This window comes from Xenopus laevis, chromosome 2L (genome assembly GCF_017654675.1).
Source record: "Xenopus laevis strain J_2021 chromosome 2L, Xenopus_laevis_v10.1, whole genome shotgun sequence".
Lineage (NCBI taxonomy): Eukaryota > Metazoa > Chordata > Amphibia > Anura > Pipidae > Xenopus > Xenopus laevis.
This window is the reverse complement of record NC_054373.1, coordinates 81,924,758-81,945,083: the sequence shown is the minus strand read 5'-3', so window position 1 is coordinate 81,945,083 and position 20,326 is coordinate 81,924,758. Positions and strand designations below refer to the sequence as shown.

General features: G+C 39.8%; 1 protein-coding gene across 2 annotated transcripts; it reads left to right on the top strand.

Moving 5' to 3' along the window:
- Positions 1–271: 271 nt before the first annotated feature.
- cxorf38.L (chromosome X open reading frame 38 L homeolog) lies at positions 272–18,855 on the top strand. 2 transcript variants are annotated; one of them, XM_018246631.2, is made up of 7 exons: positions 272–577; positions 3,777–3,911; positions 10,186–10,308; positions 14,415–14,564; positions 15,561–15,740; positions 15,820–15,940; positions 18,282–18,855. In XM_018246631.2, the coding sequence occupies exons 1-7, from the start codon at positions 380–382 to the stop codon at positions 18,299–18,301; spliced, it is 927 nt and encodes a 308-aa protein (XP_018102120.1). In that variant the 5' UTR covers positions 272–379; the 3' UTR covers positions 18,302–18,855. The 2 variants fall into 2 exon arrangements, with proteins under 2 accessions (XP_018102120.1, XP_018102121.1); XM_018246632.2 differs by lacking the exon at positions 14,415–14,564 and having other exon boundaries at positions 273–577.
- The last annotated feature ends 1,471 nt before the right edge of the window (positions 18,856–20,326 follow it).

Genomic DNA, 20,326 nt, shown 5'->3' with positions numbered 1-20,326 from the left:
TATGACTGTGGGGGAGAAAGAATGATACCAGGAGAATGCATGAGAGAATGGCACAGAGAGAAAATGGCACTAAGAAGAGCGCAAGCAGATTAGAACATGGAATTTTAAGACAAAGGCAACTGTGTTTCTAACGTTCTACACAATCACTGTGAAAAGAGTGTGCGGTAAAGCTGTTTTGAAGCCAAAAGAGAAACCAACATGTGTAGAAGTACAGGGATCGCTTGCAAGTCTGAGTGAGACGTCTGAGTGAGACACTTGGGTGTGGTTTAGCTGTGCTTTGCCCCGGAATAACTTGACCTTGTCCACGCTTCGCAGGTACGGTTTCCTCTATGTCACTGTATGTCATGTAATGTAATGTGCGCTGGGCACTTCCCGGAAGATGGCACACACCGGTTTGCTGCAGAGGCTGAACTGCCAGGAGTATAAGAACTGGATGAAAGCAGGACAGTGTTTGCTGCTGCTCAAAAAATCCCTGCAAGAGTTTGTCGCTTCGGAGATGCGTGTCTTCCACAAACAGCTCAGCAGCAGGATCCCTCCTCCTAAAGCGAAATGTCAGTGCAAAGCCAAAAGGATGCAGGTAAGGCCGGGGTACCCCACGTGACGCCTTCCACCTCTGCCCAATGGCCATTGTCTCTGCACCGAGTCCGCCAGGTCCCTGGGCTTCACAAATAACCGTCTGTGGAATTCGTGTGGATTTCCGTGCAGGGTGAAGCTACAAGCGGGTTTAGCACTTGACTTTAGGGCCCCTGTGAGCAGAAGTTATTTGTTTATTGTGATACATTTGGATATTTTGGTACAACATTTTCCTTGCATCTATGCTGTTTTATGAAAGTCTCCATTAAGTTAGTAAACCATTTACTTTACTTAATCAATTTGAATGGAAAATCCAAAGCCTGTAATATGTATAGAAGCCAGGGATTTAGGCAGTTTTTTTGTTGTTGTTGTTTTCTTTCCTCTGGATTGACCACATGTACAGGGTTCTGCAAAGTTTGTGCCTGATACACGTCAGCCCCATCAGGATAACTTCTTGTCAACTTCTGCTGGCCAATGTTTCTGTCTTTAATATTCGTTTTGTAAAGCACAGACAGATTTTACTTCTCAGTCCGGACCTGGCCCCGACAGAAACAACACTATTACAAAATAATGTAGCAAATGTAAATCAAGACCCAAAGTCAGGGGAGCGGAGCCTCACCCTCTATACTCAGGGATCCCCAACCTTTTGTAGCAATGAGCCACAATCAAATGTAAAAATGTAAATTAAGTTGGAGAGTAACACAAGTATGCAATATATTCCTCTGGGTGCAAAATTTGGTCTATTTGGTAGCCCATATGACTACAGGAGGCTCTGTTTGGCAGTAAGCAACTGAATTTTGCCTACAAGCCAACAATTTCAAACTGAGCACCTGTTTTGAGGCCTCTGGGAGCAACATACAAGGGGTTGGTGAACAACATGTTGCTCGCGAGCCACTGGATGGGGATCACTGCTCTACACTGGTACCATACTTGCACTTGGAAAGGGTTAGAGGGGACACTTCTTAGTGCAGAATTTTCTCTAAGTCACTTAAAGAAGTTGCTCACCTTTAAATTGACTTTTAGTATGATGTATACAGTGATATTCAGAGACAATTTGCAATAGTTTAATTTTTTTTTATTTTTTGTTTTTAAGTTATTTAGCTTTTTTATTCAGCTCTCCAGTTTGCACTTTCTGCAATCAGTTTGCTAGGGTCCAAGCTTTCCTAGCAACCATGCACTGATTTGTAGGGATGCACCGAATCCAGGATTCGGTTCAGGATTCAGCCAGGATTCGGCTTTTTCAAGCAGGATTCAGATTCGTCCGAATCCTTCTGCCCGGCCGAACCAAATCCTAATTTGCATATGCAAATTAGGGGTGAGAAGGGAAATTGAGCGGCTTTTTGTCACGAAACAAGGAAATAAAAAATTTTTCCCCTTCCCATCCCTTATTTGCATATGCAAATTAGAATTCGGATTCGGTTCGGCCAAATCTTTCCCGAAGGAGTCGGGGGTTCGACCAAATCCAAAATAGTGGATTCGGTGCATCCCTACTGATTTGAGTAGTAGAGTGGAGTATGAATAGGAAAGGGTCTAAATAGAAAGATGAGTAATAAAAAGTAGCAATAACAATACATTTTAGTCTTACAGAGCATTTGTTGTTAGATGGGGTCAGTGACCCCCCCCCCACTTAAAAGCTTGAAAGAGTCAGAATAATAAGGCAAATAATTTAAAAATGATAAATAATAACAACCAGTTGTAAATTTTCTAAGAACTGACCATTCTATATATGGCCGTTCCTGCCATGGCAAGGTGATCACCTTGTCTCAGGCGGCAGTGAACGGCTAGTTACAATGGGCGACAAAAGCCGCCTCCTGTAACTTTAAGAGCCGCATTTCCGTTTTTTAAACCAGAAATTCGGCACTGCTAGTGCAGAAAGCAAAGTACGTGCTCGTTGCACTAGCGATGCAACCCCTTTTGACCCGACGCTAAACTTTTAAGCGCAGAGTGGGAGAGGGGGGCAGCATTGGGGTTGCTGCCTCAGGAGGCAGCAGCCCACAGATCGCCCCTGATTCTATAACATACTAAAAATTAACTGAAAGGTGAACCACCCCTTTAAAGATTTCTGGTAAAATAAGCAGAGGTTTGGCTACTGCAGAAATGCTCCTGCATGACGTCAGAGAATCTCCCTGTGATTGCTTACTTTATTGCTTGCATCCTCAGATATTGTACCCTCTTGATCATAAACATTATTATTATGCTTTATTTATATAGCCCTGACATAGTGCTATACAGAGTTTATACAGATTTCACATCAGTCCTCTCCCCAGTGGAGCTTAAAGTCTAAGATTCCTATTCCATTATACACACACTAGTTTTTTTTTACCAGGTGTAAATTAACCTTCCTGTGTGTTGTGCACATGTAAGACATGACCACACAACAATATACATTTCACTATTTGATCAAATGAATGATTAGATAGACTCTGCTTATAAAACAGGTCATGATAGGCACTATAAGGGCACATATAAGGGCACATAAAAACCACCTGTTCACTTGAAAAAATAAACTACCAAACAGCCCTAACACATATTTTGACTTGTGGAATGTTGTGACAGTTCATTACATAGAGTGATGAGGATGGAATATATCCCCTGTTATATTAAAAAAAGTTGTATTTTCATAGTTAATTTGATTTAAAGACATCTGTCCCTCAAGTTCAAGTAAATGTATCACCCAACATCACTGACACATGATAGGCTTAAAAATTCCATACTTCTCACTTTTTCAGGAACTCGTATACCCAGAAACCCTGCAAAGTCTTTTAAAGGAGAAACTTTGTAAGACCCCCAACTAGCACTATTGTTATTATCAAGTATTTATAAAGCATCAACATAGTCCCCATACACCAATAAGTGGGCGTATAAAATGAACATATAGATGACATACAAAAAAAACATATTAGCTTATTCTCTACAATTTCTGTTTGTCCGCCTATTCCCTTCATTTTCCCAACGTATTCCATTATTCTCATAAAACTCCGTTCTGAAGAATGTATCCCTGCAATATGTATAAAGGTAGTCTGCACACCTGTTCTGTAAAGGTAATTAAACCCTAAATAAATTCTATAATAATTTTAATTGTATAGGGCTTGTGTGACTTTTCTCCCTCCAGACATTCCTATTTCATTTCAGATCAAAGCATCCAGTGCTTTTTAATGTTCTTTTATATAGTATCATTTTTATTTATTTATTTTATTTGAAAGTTTAATCCCAGGTGTCCAGTTTGCGTGGAATGGAAAAATCATATTCTGGATCATCATACTAACAGAAATGGAGACGTACACTGGGGCAACTGTGATCCATCGATGTGGTCTGGACATTACTGGGAAGTGGCAAAGGTAGAGAAATACACACAGGAGATGTCATATTTTCTTTATTTCTGATTTCTTTTAAATATTGTGGTTATCCTGAAGGTATCTAGAATATTTTTCCTATTTATGAAAGTTTGTATCTTACTTCATACACTGAGTTTTTCTTCTCCTGACCACTCCCTTTGGCAACATAAAAAAGCACAAATGGGTATTCCTTTAGACCAGAGCTGTCCAACTCCTTCTATGTAGTGTAGCTGAGAAACTACATGTTTGTGGGCCAAATAATATGAAATTGATAATTTCATACACAGAAGTTATGAGGCCCATAGCTAGGCAGAGGGCCATAAAAATACCTTGGAGGGTCACATTTGGCTTGGGGCCATGGGCTGCTAATTGGACAGCCTTGTCCTGGGACAGTATGTACTGTATAAAGGGAATTAGGTTTTTCTGAAAGGGACTGACTAAAAAGGTTCTCCAGGTTTCACTTTTAAAATCTGTAAGCCTTATACTTTCTCCCTCTGTGCTAAAAGAGCCATATTTCCGGTTTGAAAACTGTAAATTTGTCTCTTAAATTTATCAGGAGCAGCATTTTTGCTGCCCCTCGTAACCAGTGGGGCACAACCACCTCAGGCGAATTTCTCAATTTGCCTCATTGGTGCAGCACCCTAAAGAATCACATCAGTGGTCTTTTATAATTGGTTGCTGCTTGTTATAGAATGTGTCACACTAGATGGGTAGGAACCATTTATCACCTCATAGAAGGCAGACGTTTCATATCAATCACATTAATTAGTATCTTGTATGAGTAACTGATTCCTGTGCCCACTGCAGGGTTTTGAAACAAATGTGCAGTGATCGTCTTTTGCAGAGTTTGCTGGGAGCAGGGCCGGAACTAGGGGTAGGCACGTGCGTGCCTAGGGCGCAAAGCTTGAGGGGCGCCAGGCATGTACCGTTCACTGCTACCTACCCCTAGTGAGTGCCGCTCGTCTCCAGTCCATGTGCATGCGCGCGTACATGAGGGGAGGGGGAGAGCATACCTGAAGAGGTTGATGCAGCTAGTCAGTGCGTGTTTCCTATGTGTGCGGTCAGTGCACATGCGCGCACGCTTCCTATGTGTGCGGCGGGGGCGTCAAAGCTGGCTGGGTTGCCTGGGGTGCCCGGCCAGCATGGCCCGGCCCTGGCTCGGAGTATTATTTGTGAATTTTACTCATATAGTATGTGTGCCATAGTTTACTCTCTTTCATACACAGGGAGGCCTATTTAAAGCTCCCCAGTTTGCAATTTCAGCAATCTGGTTGTTAGTGTCCAAATTACCCTAGCAACCATGCACTGATTTCAATAGGAGACTGGAATATGAATAAGAGAGGGGCTAAATAGAAAGATGAGTAATACAGTGTAGCAATAACAATAAATATGTAGCTTTATAGAGCATTTTTTTCAGTGACCCCCATTTGAAAGTTGGAAACAGTCAGAAGAGTCAGATTGAGTTAGAAAATGTGAGGTTTCCTTAAAGATTACTCAGCACAAGCAATCTTGAATAGGCCCCTGAATGTCTATTTATGGATCATAAGTAAAATAACTAAAGGCCTGAATATATTTGGTTTTCTTATTCCATGGCCAATAGCATGTGCCACTTCAGGATGCATGGCATGTGCACTGTAAAGCGGTAGCTCACCTTTCAATTAACCGTTCTCTAGTCGGCCCTCCTGTCAGTGAAGACGTATGGGTTATGTCCAGGTTCACCTCTGGAGGCAGGACAGAAGAATTGGTCTCTTGGCCATTCCCTCAGGGTATATAAGCTGATTCCACCTCTGTTCCCCAGTTCTTTTGTCCTGCCTTGGAGGTGAAGGATAGAAATCTCTCTTCTGTTACCGTATATATATTTTTTATTTGTTATTCCTTACAGTGTTCTACAAACTATGGAGGCATGCAGTGCTGTCTCCCAACATGATATCTGTTCCCTCCTTGCTGGCATGTTGCAGCAAGTGGAACATTGATTACACATTCCATGGATACTTCCACCAGCATTATGGCCGTTCCCTCCTTGCTGGCAGTGCGAATAAGCCTGCTTTCATCTCCTCAGCAGCACTAAACAGGGAACTACAACACACTTCAGTGTAGTGAAAAACCCAGTATCTGGTAACTATTTCAAATTACTATACCATGGAGAGGTCAGATTCATTAAGAGAAGACATTCAAGCTGTTAAATCGGCTAAGACACCAGCTAAAAGGCCTGTCAAAGGGATAAAATGCAAAAAGTGTAAACACAAACTTAGAAAGTCAGAAGCCACATATTGTTCTGACTGCATGCCCGCTGAGCCAACAATACTGTCCCCTCAACAGCTTACCACTGAAACCAATTCACCCATATTGGATTTACAGAGTAATGAGGATGCCTTGCCTCATACACCCATAACAGGCAACGCCCCATCACAGATCCCACTGCAAATAGGGGAATTTTTAGAATGGGTAAAAACTGCCCTCCAGCCTTCCACTTCCCAACAAAAGGCCACTAAGCGCAAGACGCTTGACTCTCCACCTGAGAGTTTCAGACTGTGAGGAAGGCCCTTCCTCCCACTTAGATGCCATGTCTTTTCATGCTTCTGTGGCACAGGAATCTGATGAGGTGAGTTCAGACTCACATAGTGACTCCGACATTGAACAAACCACCTTTGCCAAACCAGACATTTCCAGAAAACTCCTGAGGAAGATGATGGAGACATTGGAAATAAAAGATGAAACAGTGGCTGTCTCAAAAGCAGATAAGGTTCTTGGTATTCACCAAAAGAAAACACGTGCATTTCCTATATTTAGCTCAATCACTAAAACTATTGATACGGAATGGTCACAACCAGACCGACGATTTACCTTGTCAAAATGCTTTTATGATACTTACCCTGTTCCAGAAGAACAACGTAAAGTCTGGGATAAGCCTCCTAAGGTAGATTCAGCCATTTCTAGATTCTCAAAACAAACTACCCCATCAACTAAAGAGGCAGCATTCAAAGATCCCATGAATAGAAAATTAGAGTCTTCGCTAAAAAGAGCACACACTCAGACGGCAGCAATCCTCAGACCAGCAGCAGCGGCAGCAGGCCTTGCTCGCACAGCTAGATATTCGGCACAGGAAATTGCCCAAAACCCACCTACCTGAGCTCAGGAGTTAGCAGGGGACATTACCAGACTTACCCAGTCGATCAGGTCGACCATAGCCTTCATGGAATCCGAATGCTTCATGACGTTGATCGACCTCCAGGATGCTTACCTCCATGTTCCCATCCATCCCAGCTCTCAACCCTTCCTACGATTTGCAGTCGAAGACCAACACTTCCAATTTGTAGCTCTTCCCTTCGGGCTCTGTACAGCCCCAAGAGTGTTCACCAAGGTGTTGGCACCACCAATAACTTGAGGACAATGGGAATTCATGTGTTACCATATCTGGACGATCTGCTCCTCAAAGCAGTGTCTTGGGAGCAATCAGTTAGGGACACGACAATCACCCTGCAGGCCCTGGCACAACATGGTTGGCTAATAAACCACCGCAAAAGCCAACTTCTCTCTGCCTAACAGATAACCTTTTTGGGTCTACAATTTGACTCCAGGTACCAAACGGTACAACTCCCAGAGGTCAAGATAAACAACCTTGTCAGCAACACTACAAAGCTCCTCAAGCAAACCACAGTGACAGCTTGCAACTGCCTTCAGCTATTAGGGTTCATGATATCGGGTCTAGAAGCCACCCGTTCACTAGATTTCATCTGCGTTCTCTACAACACAATTTCTTACAATTCTGGAACAAAGATCATCAGGATCTCCAACAAACCATTCCCATCTCTCCACAAGTCAGGACCAACCGAATACACCTACAGTCGGGTAGGAGTTGGGCCCCAGTCATGTGGGAAGTGGTAACGACCGATGCCATCCTGTTGAGCTGAGGAGCGGTATACCGTGATCACACGCTACAAGGTTGATGGAATCAACAGGAATCCTGCTTGCCAATCAATGTACTGGAATTTCTAGCGATTGTGTTGGCCCTTTAGGGCTGGACCAGTCTCCTTCGTGCATTCCCAGTCAGGATTCAGTCAGACAATGCCACGACAGTAACCTACGTCAACAAGCAAGGGGGAACCCGCAGCAAGCAGGCTATGCTGGAAGCTACAAAGATCTTGAAATGGGCCGAACTTCCTGTTCCAACCATCTCGGCGGTGTTCATTCCTGGAGTTCTCAATTGGGAAGCAGACTTCCTCAGCAGACAAACACTCGACCAGGGGGAATGGAGTTTGCATCACAAGATATTCTCCTAAATAACCAGCAAGTGGGGGATACCAGACATAGACATTCTAGCATCCAGACACAATTTCAAAGTTCCATGCTACTGTTCCAGAACCAAAGATTCAGGAGCAGCGTTCACAGACGCTCTGGTGATACCTTGGAACTTTCGCAAGGTTTTTGCAAGCCTTTCCACCACTACCGATCCTACTCAGAATCATTGCCAAGATCAAGCAGGAAAGGACGACCACTATACTAATAATAATAATAACTAATTGCCCCAGATTGGGCAAACAGACTGTGGTACTCAGATCTGATCAGCATGTCCATTTCCAGACCATGGAGACTGCCCATGCGGTCCGACCTCCTGATGCAGGGACCAGCGCGGCACCCCAACCTGTCCATGCTGCGTTCATCGGCCTGGCACTTGAGATCCAGTTGTGGTCCAAGCGGGGGTTCTCCATAATGACAATAGATATTCTTCTGCAAGCACGTAAACAGTCTACAGCAAAAGCCTACTATAAAGCCTGGAAAACCTTCATAGACTGGTGCTCCCATAGACAACAGTCATGGGAAAATAGCACACCACAGATTGTCACTGAATTTCTTGCTTCGGGCTTTAGGAAAGGATTAGCACCTAGCACTCTCAAAACACAAATATCGGCCTTATCTGTACTATTCCATAACTGATTCCAGTACAAACAAAATCTAACAAAATAACTGCCTTTTGCACAAATTCTGCATGTAGAGAGAGGATTTCTGGTGATTTTAATAGAGTGAGCTCTAATACATCTTCTAGGCAAAAGGAGCCCCCCTCTAAGATATATTGTATCTAGCTGTCCGTGAATATCTGACACCCAACTCCTGAATGAAGACAGAATGAGGAGAAACAGATGCTGAGAGAGGAATAGTGAAGATAAATTTGATTATTTCAGAAACGGTACATCATTTTTAATTGATTGTATTTAGAACGTTTCTTATTTCAGTATGCTGAAGCTAATATTAAATTTTAATTTTCGTGATAGTTCCCTTTAAGAAAATAGGAAGCAGCATAGCAGCCCTCTGCTGTAAAACTATTCAAAATAAGGCAAGTTAGTTTGTATCTTTACTCACCTTTATTTATGGCTAAAACATTAAAGGTGCTGTTACTGATTTGCCCTTTTGTGCTTAGGGATATATCATAATTGTCAGAATGACCTCAAGATATTATAATCATTCCAAACAAAGGCAGAAACACAGATAAATATTAGTATCCTTGGGCTTACTTGAAAGAAAATGAGCAGTTACCGACCCAAACATTGTATCCTTAGAGGCACAAACAAATGGGTTCCTTTCAGTATGTTTTCACTCTTTGTGAACGTGCCAAAGTCTGGAAAATTGGTGTGTAGATAAGCGTGGAAATTGATTAAATGTTATATATTTAAATGATACAATAAAAATCATCTCATTATGAACTTGAAAGGGAAACTGCTTTAACATACTTTCCCTTTGTTTTTTTTATAATACCATTTACTATCTTACCAAGTCAGTAACATTGCTAGCCACTTTTATGTGCTATTCTTACAATTATATTACATTCTAGGATTTCTAGGTTTGTTTTTTTTCTAATCTTTAACTTTCTGCTACTAATCTATTAATAGTAGGACATGGAAATTACATTTTAATTGAAAAGCGCTCTTACTTTCAATTTGCTGTTCTTTTTGATTCAAGCCATGCTGAATATAGGTTCAGCTGAACACACTAGACTGGCACAAAAAACAAATAAAAGAAGCCTATTTTCTAAGTTAGGCTACTAGACTTGTTATGGTATGGGGGTATGGCAAAGAAGAATTAGGTATTGGGGATCTGATAATGGAGGTTTCTATGATGATGATCAAATACAACTACTAATAAGTGTGGGTATTATTTATTATGCATGAGAATACCATTTAAAGCAAAATTCTTCAACTTCAACAGTGTAAGTTTTAAAACGTTTAAATAGGTTGCCTATTTCCACTCCCATTTCTTTAATTTATGTTATTTCCTATCATAGGCATATATGCCACGTGGATGCACAGACAAGAAAGAACCACAGGCATGTGATGCATCAGCTCTTCTTAACCTGTTAACTACATGTGATCGCTTTAAAGGGCCTGACTTGTCTAAAGTTAGAGAGGTAAATACAATGTGAAGAAGCCGCATGTTGCCTCACTTGCGTTGTATAATGTTTTTATTCATATTTGCTATGTTTGCTTATCATATTGGTGCAGGTGGGGCCTAAAAAGGATTGTACTTTCACAAAAGTGGGGTTTGGGCTGATTGTGAAAGGACCACTATCCACTCAAAACTCACTTTTAGGAAGGTGGATGTAACTGGAAATGGTATGGGCATATATTTTGGCAGGTCCTAGATCATTCCCAACATTAGGGAATGTTGGGATGTACGTGTTTATTTGCCAGTAAAGTAAAAATAAGAAATTAAAAAAACAAAAAAAAAGGTCAGTAAACCGGCTATTAAACGAGAACAGAACCCTACAAAGGAATATTGTACTGTATTTTATATATTGAGTTAAAATCACTGGTTTAAGCATCAGCCTTCAGTTGGTACTCACCATCATGGAGTGTCACAGACCACGTGCAGGGAATCTGAAGAAAAAAATATGGGAAGCTACTGTATGTGCCTCTACATATTCAGAGGCACAGATCTTCACTGCTAATGGTTACCTTAGCTCAAATCATAATATGTACCATTTGTACCTTATTTCTTTGTTAAGCATTAGTTCTAAATACGATCATAAAATATGTCACAGTACACATGCATGTATGCATATAAAAAAACAGGAAATTGAGGATGCACACAGGCTTATATTTTTCATACTTTGTGGTGTGCTGAACACTTCTGAACTTTGAGAAAGTACAGGCAACTTCTTTCTTTTCGTCTAACCTAAAAATGGATATTCACCAATATAGTCTTACAGTTTTAATGTAAAGAAATACAGTATGTCCATATGTAAAGGAATACAGAATGTCCATAGTCCAAACTAAAATTGCTTTAACACCCCTAGTGTTCATTTATTGCCTTTTTTCATGGAGAAGATAATATTCGCCATAGACATTTGGAGAAGGCTGTGCATTTGTATGACACAATCTTAGTATAGGTATGGGATCCGTTTTCCAGAAACCCGTCATCCAGAAAGCTCTGAATTATTAGGATGTCTCTCATAGACTCCATTTTATCCAAATGATTAAATTTAAAAAAAGAAAAGATTTCCTTTTTCTCTGTAATAATAAAACAGTACCTTGTACTTGATCCAAACTAACATATAATATAATTAATCCTTATTGCAAGCAAAACCAGCCTATTTAATGTTTACATGATTTTCTAGTAGACTTAAGGTATTAAGATCCAAATTACAAAAAGACCCTTTGGTCTCCAGTGCTCAGGACAGGATATTATTGAATTAAAGAGGGTACAGAGAATGGCAACTAAGCTGGTAAAAGGTATGGATAATCTTAGCTATGAGGAAAGACTGGCCAAGCTAGTTGTTCACGATGGAGAAGAGGCGCTTAAGGGGTGATATGATAACTATGTATAATAAATATATAAGGGGATCTCATACTAATCTCTCTAATGCTTTATTTACCAGTAGGTCCTTCCATCTGACACAAGGTCACCCATTCCAATTAGAAGAAAGGAGGTTTGACCTAAATATTCTGAAGGGTTTTTTTTTTTTTTTTTTTTATCAGTGAAGAGCGGTGGAATTCTCTCCCTGAATCAGTTGTACAGGCTGATACATTAGATAGCTTAAAGAATGGGTTGAAGGGCTTTTTAGCAAGTGAGGGAATACAGGGTTATGGAAGATAGCTCATACTATAAGTTGATCCAGGGACTAGTCCGATTTTTCATTTTGGAGTCAGGACGGAATTTTTTCCTACTCTGAGGCAATTCGATTGGCTTCAGATGGGTTTTTTTGGCCTTCCTCTGGATCAACTAGCAGTGAGACACGTTAAAATAGAGTTAAAAGGTTGAACTTGAGGGACGTGTGTCTTTTTTTCACCCTAACTTACTATGTTATCCAGAAATCCCCAGGTCCCGAGCATTCTGCATAACAGGTCCTGTACCAGTAGTAGTATGTGTGTTCCTTTTTCTGGAAGTCCTTTTGAGCAACAAATTTTAGTTATCTGTTTAGTTTTTTGACATTTTACAGTACCACCAAATGCGAAACCAACTGCCCGCTTTTTTTTTTTTTTAATACTTAAAGGGGGAATCAAAATGTAATATAAGCTTCAGCATACTGAAACAAGAAACTTTCTAAATGCAATCACTTTAACATTCTGTACTGTTTCTGAAATAATCAAGTTTATCTTCACTATTCCTCTCTCGGCGTCTGTTTCTCTTCATGCAGCCGTTGGGTGTCAAATATTCATTGACCGTTATATCCAATATATCTTATAGGGGGGTTCCTTTTGCCTAGAAGATGTATTAGAGCTCACTCTATTAAAATCACCAGAACTCTGGTTCTCTCTGATGTCTCTCTACATGCAGAATTTTTGCAAAACACAGTTATTTTGTTAGATTTTGTTTGTACTGGAATCAGTTATTTGAATTTGTTCTAATACATCTGCTCGGAAAGGAAGCCCTACCCCATATACGATATATTGGATCTAACTTTCAATGACTATCTGACACCCAAGTGCTGCAAGAAGACAGAATGAAGGGAAACAGATGCTGAGAGGGAAAGTGAACATAAGCTTGATTATTTCACAAACAATGCAAAATATTCAATTGATTGTATTTGCAAAGTTTCTTATTTCAGTATGCTGAAGCTTAAATTAAATTGTCATTTTCAAGATAGTTCCTCTTTAAAGTTGTTCACAGTTTTATACTGCACCTTCATTTTCTTGGACATTGGAAACATTTCATCAATGTTTTGCCTCCATGCAGGGCCGGAACTAGGGGTAGGCAGAGTAGGCACGTGCCTAGGGCACAAAGGTGGAGGGGCGCCAGGCACGTACTTACTCCTACCCCTAGTCCAGTCCCTTTCTCTGCCGACTGCCTACTTGTTATCATCTATGTGCGATAGCGCTTTGCTCCACGCATGTGCACAAGCGTCTTTTCGCGCATGCGCACAAGCGTCTTTTCGCGCATGCGCACAATCGTCTTTTCGCGCATGCGCACAAACGTCTTTTCGCACATGCGCACAAGCGTCTTTTCGCTCATGCGCACAAGTGCCTGTTCGCACACCAGGATCTATTCGCGCACACGAGAGCATCTAACCCAGACGTCGCAGCAGCTGCCTAGGGCGCCTTCCCGGCTTGGCCCGGCTCTGCCTCCATGATTCACCTATATGCACCAGCGAATTCCTCATCCATTGCACCACAGTGCATAATTTTCTGATGCATGCTAGCATGTAGGTCTTGCTATATATATTTCTTAAAGGTATACTGTGATGGGAAAAAAATAATTTTTCAAAATGAATCCGCTAATAGTGCTGCTCCAGCAGAATTCTGCACTGAAATCCATTTCTCAAAAGAGCAAACAATTTGGAAATCTGACATGGGGCTAGACATTTTGTCAATTTCCCAGCTGCCCCATGTCATGTGACTTGTGCCTGCACTTTAGGAGAGAAATGCTTTCTGGCAGGCTGCTGTTTTTCCTTCTCAATGTAACTGAATGTGTCTCAGTGGGACATGGGTTTTTACTATTGAGTGTTGTTCTTAGATCTACCAGGCAGCTGTTATCTTGTGTTAGGGAGCTGCTATCTAGTTATCTTCCCATTGTTCTTTTGTTTGGCTGCTGGGGGGAAAAGGGAGGGGGTGATATCACTCCAACTTGCAGTACAGCAGTAAAGAGTGATTTACATGACTTGGGGCAGCTGGGAAACTGACAATATGTCTAGCCCCATGTCAGATTTCAAAATTGAATATAAAAAAAATCTGTTTGCTCTTTTGAGAAATGGATTTCAGTGCAGAATTCTGCTGGAGCAGCACTATTAACTGATTCATTTTGAAAAAATTTTTTTGCCCATGACAGTATCCCTTTAATATTTTTGTAACTGCTACAATAACAGTAAAGGATTATTCAGGAGTAAACTAAGCATATTCAAATATGCAATTATAAAAATTCCTAATAAATTCCACAGGTGTTTCAAACTGATTATTTGCTCTTGGATATCTGAATAACACATCCAACTGCACTGATTTCTAAAAGAAATTCTATTTTTATATCTCCTAACTCTATCACATAACCACTAACTGTTCTTTATCTAAATACTTTTGCTAGGTTATTAAGTGTCGGAATGAATTAATGCATTCATCTGACATGAAAGTGTCATCTGCTTGGCTCAAAGATTTTGGAAATAAGATACAGAATTTTGTTTCCGAATTCAGACATGTACCAGGCCTAAAGGAGGAAGGAAGCAAAATACAAGCGGTAATGAACTCCTGTAATGAATCCCTGCATAAAACAGAACCATACACTTTATGGGACATTGTGACCTTTTAGAAAATATGTTACTGGATATATGAATTCAAGGACACATAACTACATATCTTTAATTCTTTCTGTTTGGTGTAATTTTTCCAAAATACAGGCAGTCCACGGGCTACATACAGGATAGGGTTTGTAGGTTTCTTCTTACAGGAGAAGCAAACCCAAAAGTTAAAAAACCCTACCCCCTATCCTACATAGACCCCCCTCCCCCAGCCTAAGTGTTACCCCGGGCAAATGCCCCTAAGTCTTTACTTACTTTTCTCCGTGCAGATTCTGTCCAGCGGAGTTCACGGGCACCATCTTTTCCTCATTGGTAATCTTCGGAATGAGACCAGCGGAGCTGCGCATACGCAGTTGGGAAACTTACAAATATTGCAGAAGCGCCGGTCTCATTCCTAAAATTACCGAATCGGCTGAAGATGATGCTCGTGAACTCGAATGCCTGAATCTGCACCAAGGGCTAAGTAAAAAGTTAGGGGCATTTACCCAGGGTAATACTTAGGCTGGGGGAGGAGGGAGGGGGGTCTTTAGTTAGGGTTTTTTTGACTTTTGGGTTTGCTTCTCCTTTAAGTTGAATTTGTATATAAGTTAAAACATATACATTTACTTATTAAATACAACTTAGCCAGATGTCTGTCTTAAAATAGTATATATTTTTACCTTTATTGTGCATATTTATTTTTACCTTTCTGTGCTCCGCATGCCACGGGGGATTGGGGCAGTTGGGTTATTAAAGATAAATTCTAGTAAAAGTCAAGCAAACCATAGTATGTTACTGCAATAGCCCCTGTCTGTTAGTGTGAGTTGTATGTAAGTTGGGTGTATGTAACTCAAGGATTCCCTGTACTGCTAGTTTAAATATTACTGTCATCTTTTGCATCATAGGCATTTTAAAATTATGTGGTACCAATTTTTTTCTATCTTCAAACAACATAGGTGCTGCTGTCAAACTGGGCTATTCTAGAACAGAGCATGGATACATATGATGGTGTTACTTTAGAATGTGATGCAGCAGTCTCGCTTTCCCCAATTTGCGACCTAGAAATGTTGATGATAGATGAGATGCTGCAAGAGCTTTATTATCAGCTGGAGGAAGTGGATACACTGTCAGAAAAGGTAAAAATAAATTTTAAATAAACCAGTGTTACGATATAAATTGCAATAAGATCATGATATATTATTTTATATTTTCTAGGATTTGGATAGTGTGCAAAAGATGCAGAACTTCATATCAGAACATAAAGATCTTCAGTCTTTTTTTGAAGCTGATATTGACAAGCTTGCACTCCTACTAAAGAAGCAGACTGAATTGAAAGGTGAGCTCAGATATTTGCTTTTAGACAGCAGGCCAATAAATGTTACCTTCTGATTTATTAAATTTACCAAATAGTTGTGGTTAGTATTGCTGCCTTCAGGGCAGGTGTCCTTGGTTTGATCCCAACCAAAACACATGCTGTTTGTTGTGTTTGCGTTGTCCGTGTGGCTTTCCTTTGAGTACACTGGTTTCCTCTAAAACATACAGGCAGGTTAACTGACTTGTGAAGAAATCATATGTGTGTGTGTTTGTGTTGTAAGCTCCCCAGTGCAAGGATTGATGTGAATTTGAAATGATCTCTGGAAAGTATAAACACAATAAAAAAAGAACTGGTTTTCAGCAGCTCTGAAAATATTCACACTGAAATATACGAGGAAAGGCTCATGAACAACCACAGTTTTGGGGTCTGATCAGGTCAGAAATGTAGAACACAGGTTTCTATAAGACATGACAGTAGCTTTGCTGCTTTTTTTGCTGAATATGAAATCCACAAAGCAGGAATACTGACTTCTAGAACTAAAACTAATCCAAGTCATTACACCCAAACCAATGTTGGAGCTTAACCTGGCCTCTTCTACAGTGAAAGTATAAGCACTCTCCGTTGGTCAGTGATAGTACAACAGAGAGCTCTGTGATATCAAGAGAAGACAGTAATATCTGAAAGACTATATAGCAGAAGCCAGATATATATATATAATCAAAATTTGGAATAAAGCATTCCTGGGCCAGCACTTCCCTTGGTAAAACAAGTGTCTTTTTATTTAATTTCACACATCACAGTGCTCCAACGTTTCGGTCCCTCTTGGGACCTTTCTCAAGGATAGTGTACAGTGTGCAATAAAACTTTATATAGTGATCACAATACAAAATGGCGCCAAAGTGACCTCATAGGGTTTAAGAATTCGTAACCAATAGTGTTCCATCTAATTTACATACAATCAATTAGTGCATGTGTTAAAAATTGCAGTAAAAATGTTTTTTAAAATTTTACTTAAATATGTGCAATATATCGTGTTATCAGTAGGTGTCCGAATCTGCTCAATAAAAAATCTTAAAAGCGGTGCATGTTTCATCCTATGAAATAAAAACATAACAAAATACTATGTTACAACAATTTGTCCACATACTGCTTACCACATATGTTTCCATTTTATAGAAACCCATTATTTATTTTGCAACATACGTATCTATTTAATAAACCACTTCAAAGGGATGTTTTGTCTAAAGAATAAATACTCTCAGTTCTATGGTGTTTTAAGTTAGGAAGCAGTTGTACGCGGTTTGTCCATTTAACCCCTTTGGTGCTATACAATCTAATGTATGGATCCAGAAGGCCTCTCTACGTAATAGCTCATTTTCAATATCACCCCCTCTCGGCCTAGGTCTAACTACATCAATAGGCATGCACCTAAATGCTGATGCATCATGCTTGTATTCAGCCCAGTGCTTTGCCACTGGCTGTTGTGCGATATCCTGCTTCTTTTTGCCTTCCTTAGTTACAACCTTTCTATCTGGATCTAGGGCAGCTCGAATGCTTGCCCTATGCATGGCTATCCTCTCCTTTAGCTGCCTTACCGTCTTCCCACAGTATATTAACCCACATGGGCACTTTATGATATATATAACCATTGTTGTTTCACATGTCATCCTATATTTCACCCTATATTTCTTTCCTGTGTGGGGATGTGTAAAATGTGTTCCCAATACGCGTCTAGAGGCGGTTACATTTGCAAAAGGAGGCTCAACTAAGTATTGATGTAATATCTCTGCTGGGGTGCCCAAATTTATGCACCTGTCTAATTTTATGATGCATATTTTCTGTTAATCCAATAAACTTTATGTCAGAGCTGAAATACTACTGTTTACATAAGACACGTTTTATATTAAAAGGAAGTTGCTACTTTAAACAAATGAAAAACAAAACCCCAAAGAATTAAGAGGGTTTCCCAAACTTTTTCATATGACTGTATATATACATATCACTAAAAAAAACAAAGTAATAAAAGCAATTTTAGAATCTGAACTATTGAGGATAAATATTCTGAACATCAGAAAATGGTTTTACATATGTACATTTGTTTTTTTTAATGTAAAATATATGTTTCTATTGATTTGTGCAGTAGAACACAATTTGGGAGCATAGTAAGGCAGTATGCAAGTCAAACCTTTAGGATGAGTGCTCTACTTAGTGAGCCAGCACAGAAGTACATACAGTACAACTGTAGAGGTTTGACTACTTTTCAGTATGTCAGAAGGGAGCCCAAATGTGTATGTGATGGTGGCCCTGTCAATAAAGAATATGTTTTTTTGTTGCTTTAATTATAGTGTTCTGTTCTTTTTAGTTGGTCCCAACCAAGAGTGAATTCTACAATTGCAAGAAGAGCTTGATGGTCCATCTGGAATGGAGAGGCGATGAATTGTCAGATGTTGGGGGTATAACAATCATATATATCACTGTATAATGATACATTTTCTCTAGTAATTAGAAAGCATATGTGTCTTTTTATTGACTTGTGGGTGACATCTGTCCCTGAAATATAATGGTGCATTTAATTCAGGGTCTGTCTCATAGTTGTTTTCTTTATAAATAAAAATGAGGCAGAAAGTAAAACAAACGTTTCTTCGGGACTTCCTGAGCTTCCATGTATTCAGAATATCCATACAGGAACCAAGTGGGTCTTGTAAGTGGGGATCCCCCTGTGTAGCTATCCAAGCATTTTGTCTTTGGTCATTATTCAGAAGTCTAGCTTTGTAAATCATGTTTACATGTGATAACAAGAAGCCATTTATGTTTGAAAAAAAGGAAAATAAAAAATATAAAAATAACTGACATTTTTATACTTACTGTAAGTCAACTTGCACATGATATAAATCCATGTTTGATTTTATTTGAAATAAATCAACTGATCAACTGAATCGTCCTTGACATGTGTATCCGTTTCTTGTGGTGTTTTCCTTTTTGCCTTGAAATACTTTGCTGGGTGGTATGTATATCTTTGCTTATACGGGACCTGTTATCCAGAATGTAATTTGGATTGTCATACCTTAAGTCTAGAAAATCATGTAAACATTAAATAAACTAAATAGGCTGGTTGGTATGGCTTTGTAAAAAAGAAAGAAAAATAAGATTTATAGGATGCTTTTAGTAAGATACACTGCTATACTTATAATGTAACATTACAGACATGAACGCTGGAAGCTCATGGGCCAGATGTGATTACATAAGGATTTTTATGGCCCCAGACCTGTTTGATATCATTTTACTATAATTTAACATTCCAATATGAGGCATGTCTATTAATCTGCCCACTGCGTGAAAAAAGTTAGACAGCACTGCTTTAACCTAGTGCCACACAGGACCAATTCTTGGCTTGCGTTATGAATTTTTGTGCCAAAATCCACTCCATGGTGCAGATTAACTGAAGAGCGTAGTGGCCGTCGCTAGCGAAAATTAGCCAGAAATCTCAACCGCAGGGACAACCCCAATATAACAGGTGTAGAGGACAATTCGCTAGCGCAAGAGACCGTCGCTAACCCTATCGCCAGTGCGAATTTTACAGAACATTACCACTTTCGCCAGTTTCCTTTGCCAACTTAGACCTGGCGAACTGATTAGATGAAGCTACATTCTCCTCAATCTTATGTCAGTAACATCATATCCTGTAAAAGTCATAAACATTCTAAATAACGCTGGTGATTTTTCATTTTTTAAAGCGGGATTGCCTTCAGAAGTTCTAACTATTAAAGATGTTTGTGTTAACATTTCTTTCCCAACCATTTGAAGCTCATGCCACATTTGTTTTAGGGTGGGCTCATATCTATGGCATTAGAGGATTCCTTTTGTCTTTATTTTGTTTACTTGGACATGTGTAATAATAAGTGGCCACTTCATGCATTTGCACCAACATCTCTAATAAAGACGTCTATACAACCTACATGTACCTGGCTATTCAAATGGACCTAAATGTAAGAGTACAGGTATGGGACCGGTTATCCAGAATGCTCAGGACCTGGGGTTTTCCAGATAAGGGATCTTTCCGTAATTTGGATCTTCATACCTTAAGTCTACTAGAAAATCATGTACACATTAAATACTCGATAGGCTGATTTTGCTTCCAAAAGGATTAATTATATCTTAGTTTGTATAATGTACAAGGTAATGTTTTATTACTACAGAGAAAAGGGAAATAATTTTTAAAAATTTGGATTAATTTATTATAATGGAGTCTATGGGAGACGGCCTTTCCGTAATTCAGAACTTTCTGGATAACGGGTCCAATACCTGTACTAACAAAGTGTTGCTAGGCAGAATTGAACGCTATTGAAAGGTCGCTATGAAATGCTCACGCTGACGAATTAACGCTAGCGAAACTTCGCCAGCGTTCGG

What these genes read in the sequence shown, in the direction of transcription:
- cxorf38.L (XM_018246631.2), top strand. Translation starts at nt 380, where the DNA reads ATGGCACACACCGGTTTGCTGCAGAGGCTGAACTGCCAGGAGTATAAG. An exon ending in GCAAAGCCAAAAGGATGCAG is followed by an intron (nt 578 to 3,776) that starts GTAAGGCCGGGG and finishes TTTATTTGAAAG; the next exon opens with TTTAATCCCAGGTGTCCAGT. An exon ending in ACTTGTCTAAAGTTAGAGAG is followed by an intron (nt 10,309 to 14,414) that starts GTAAATACAATG and finishes TACTTTTGCTAG; the next exon opens with GTTATTAAGTGTCGGAATGA.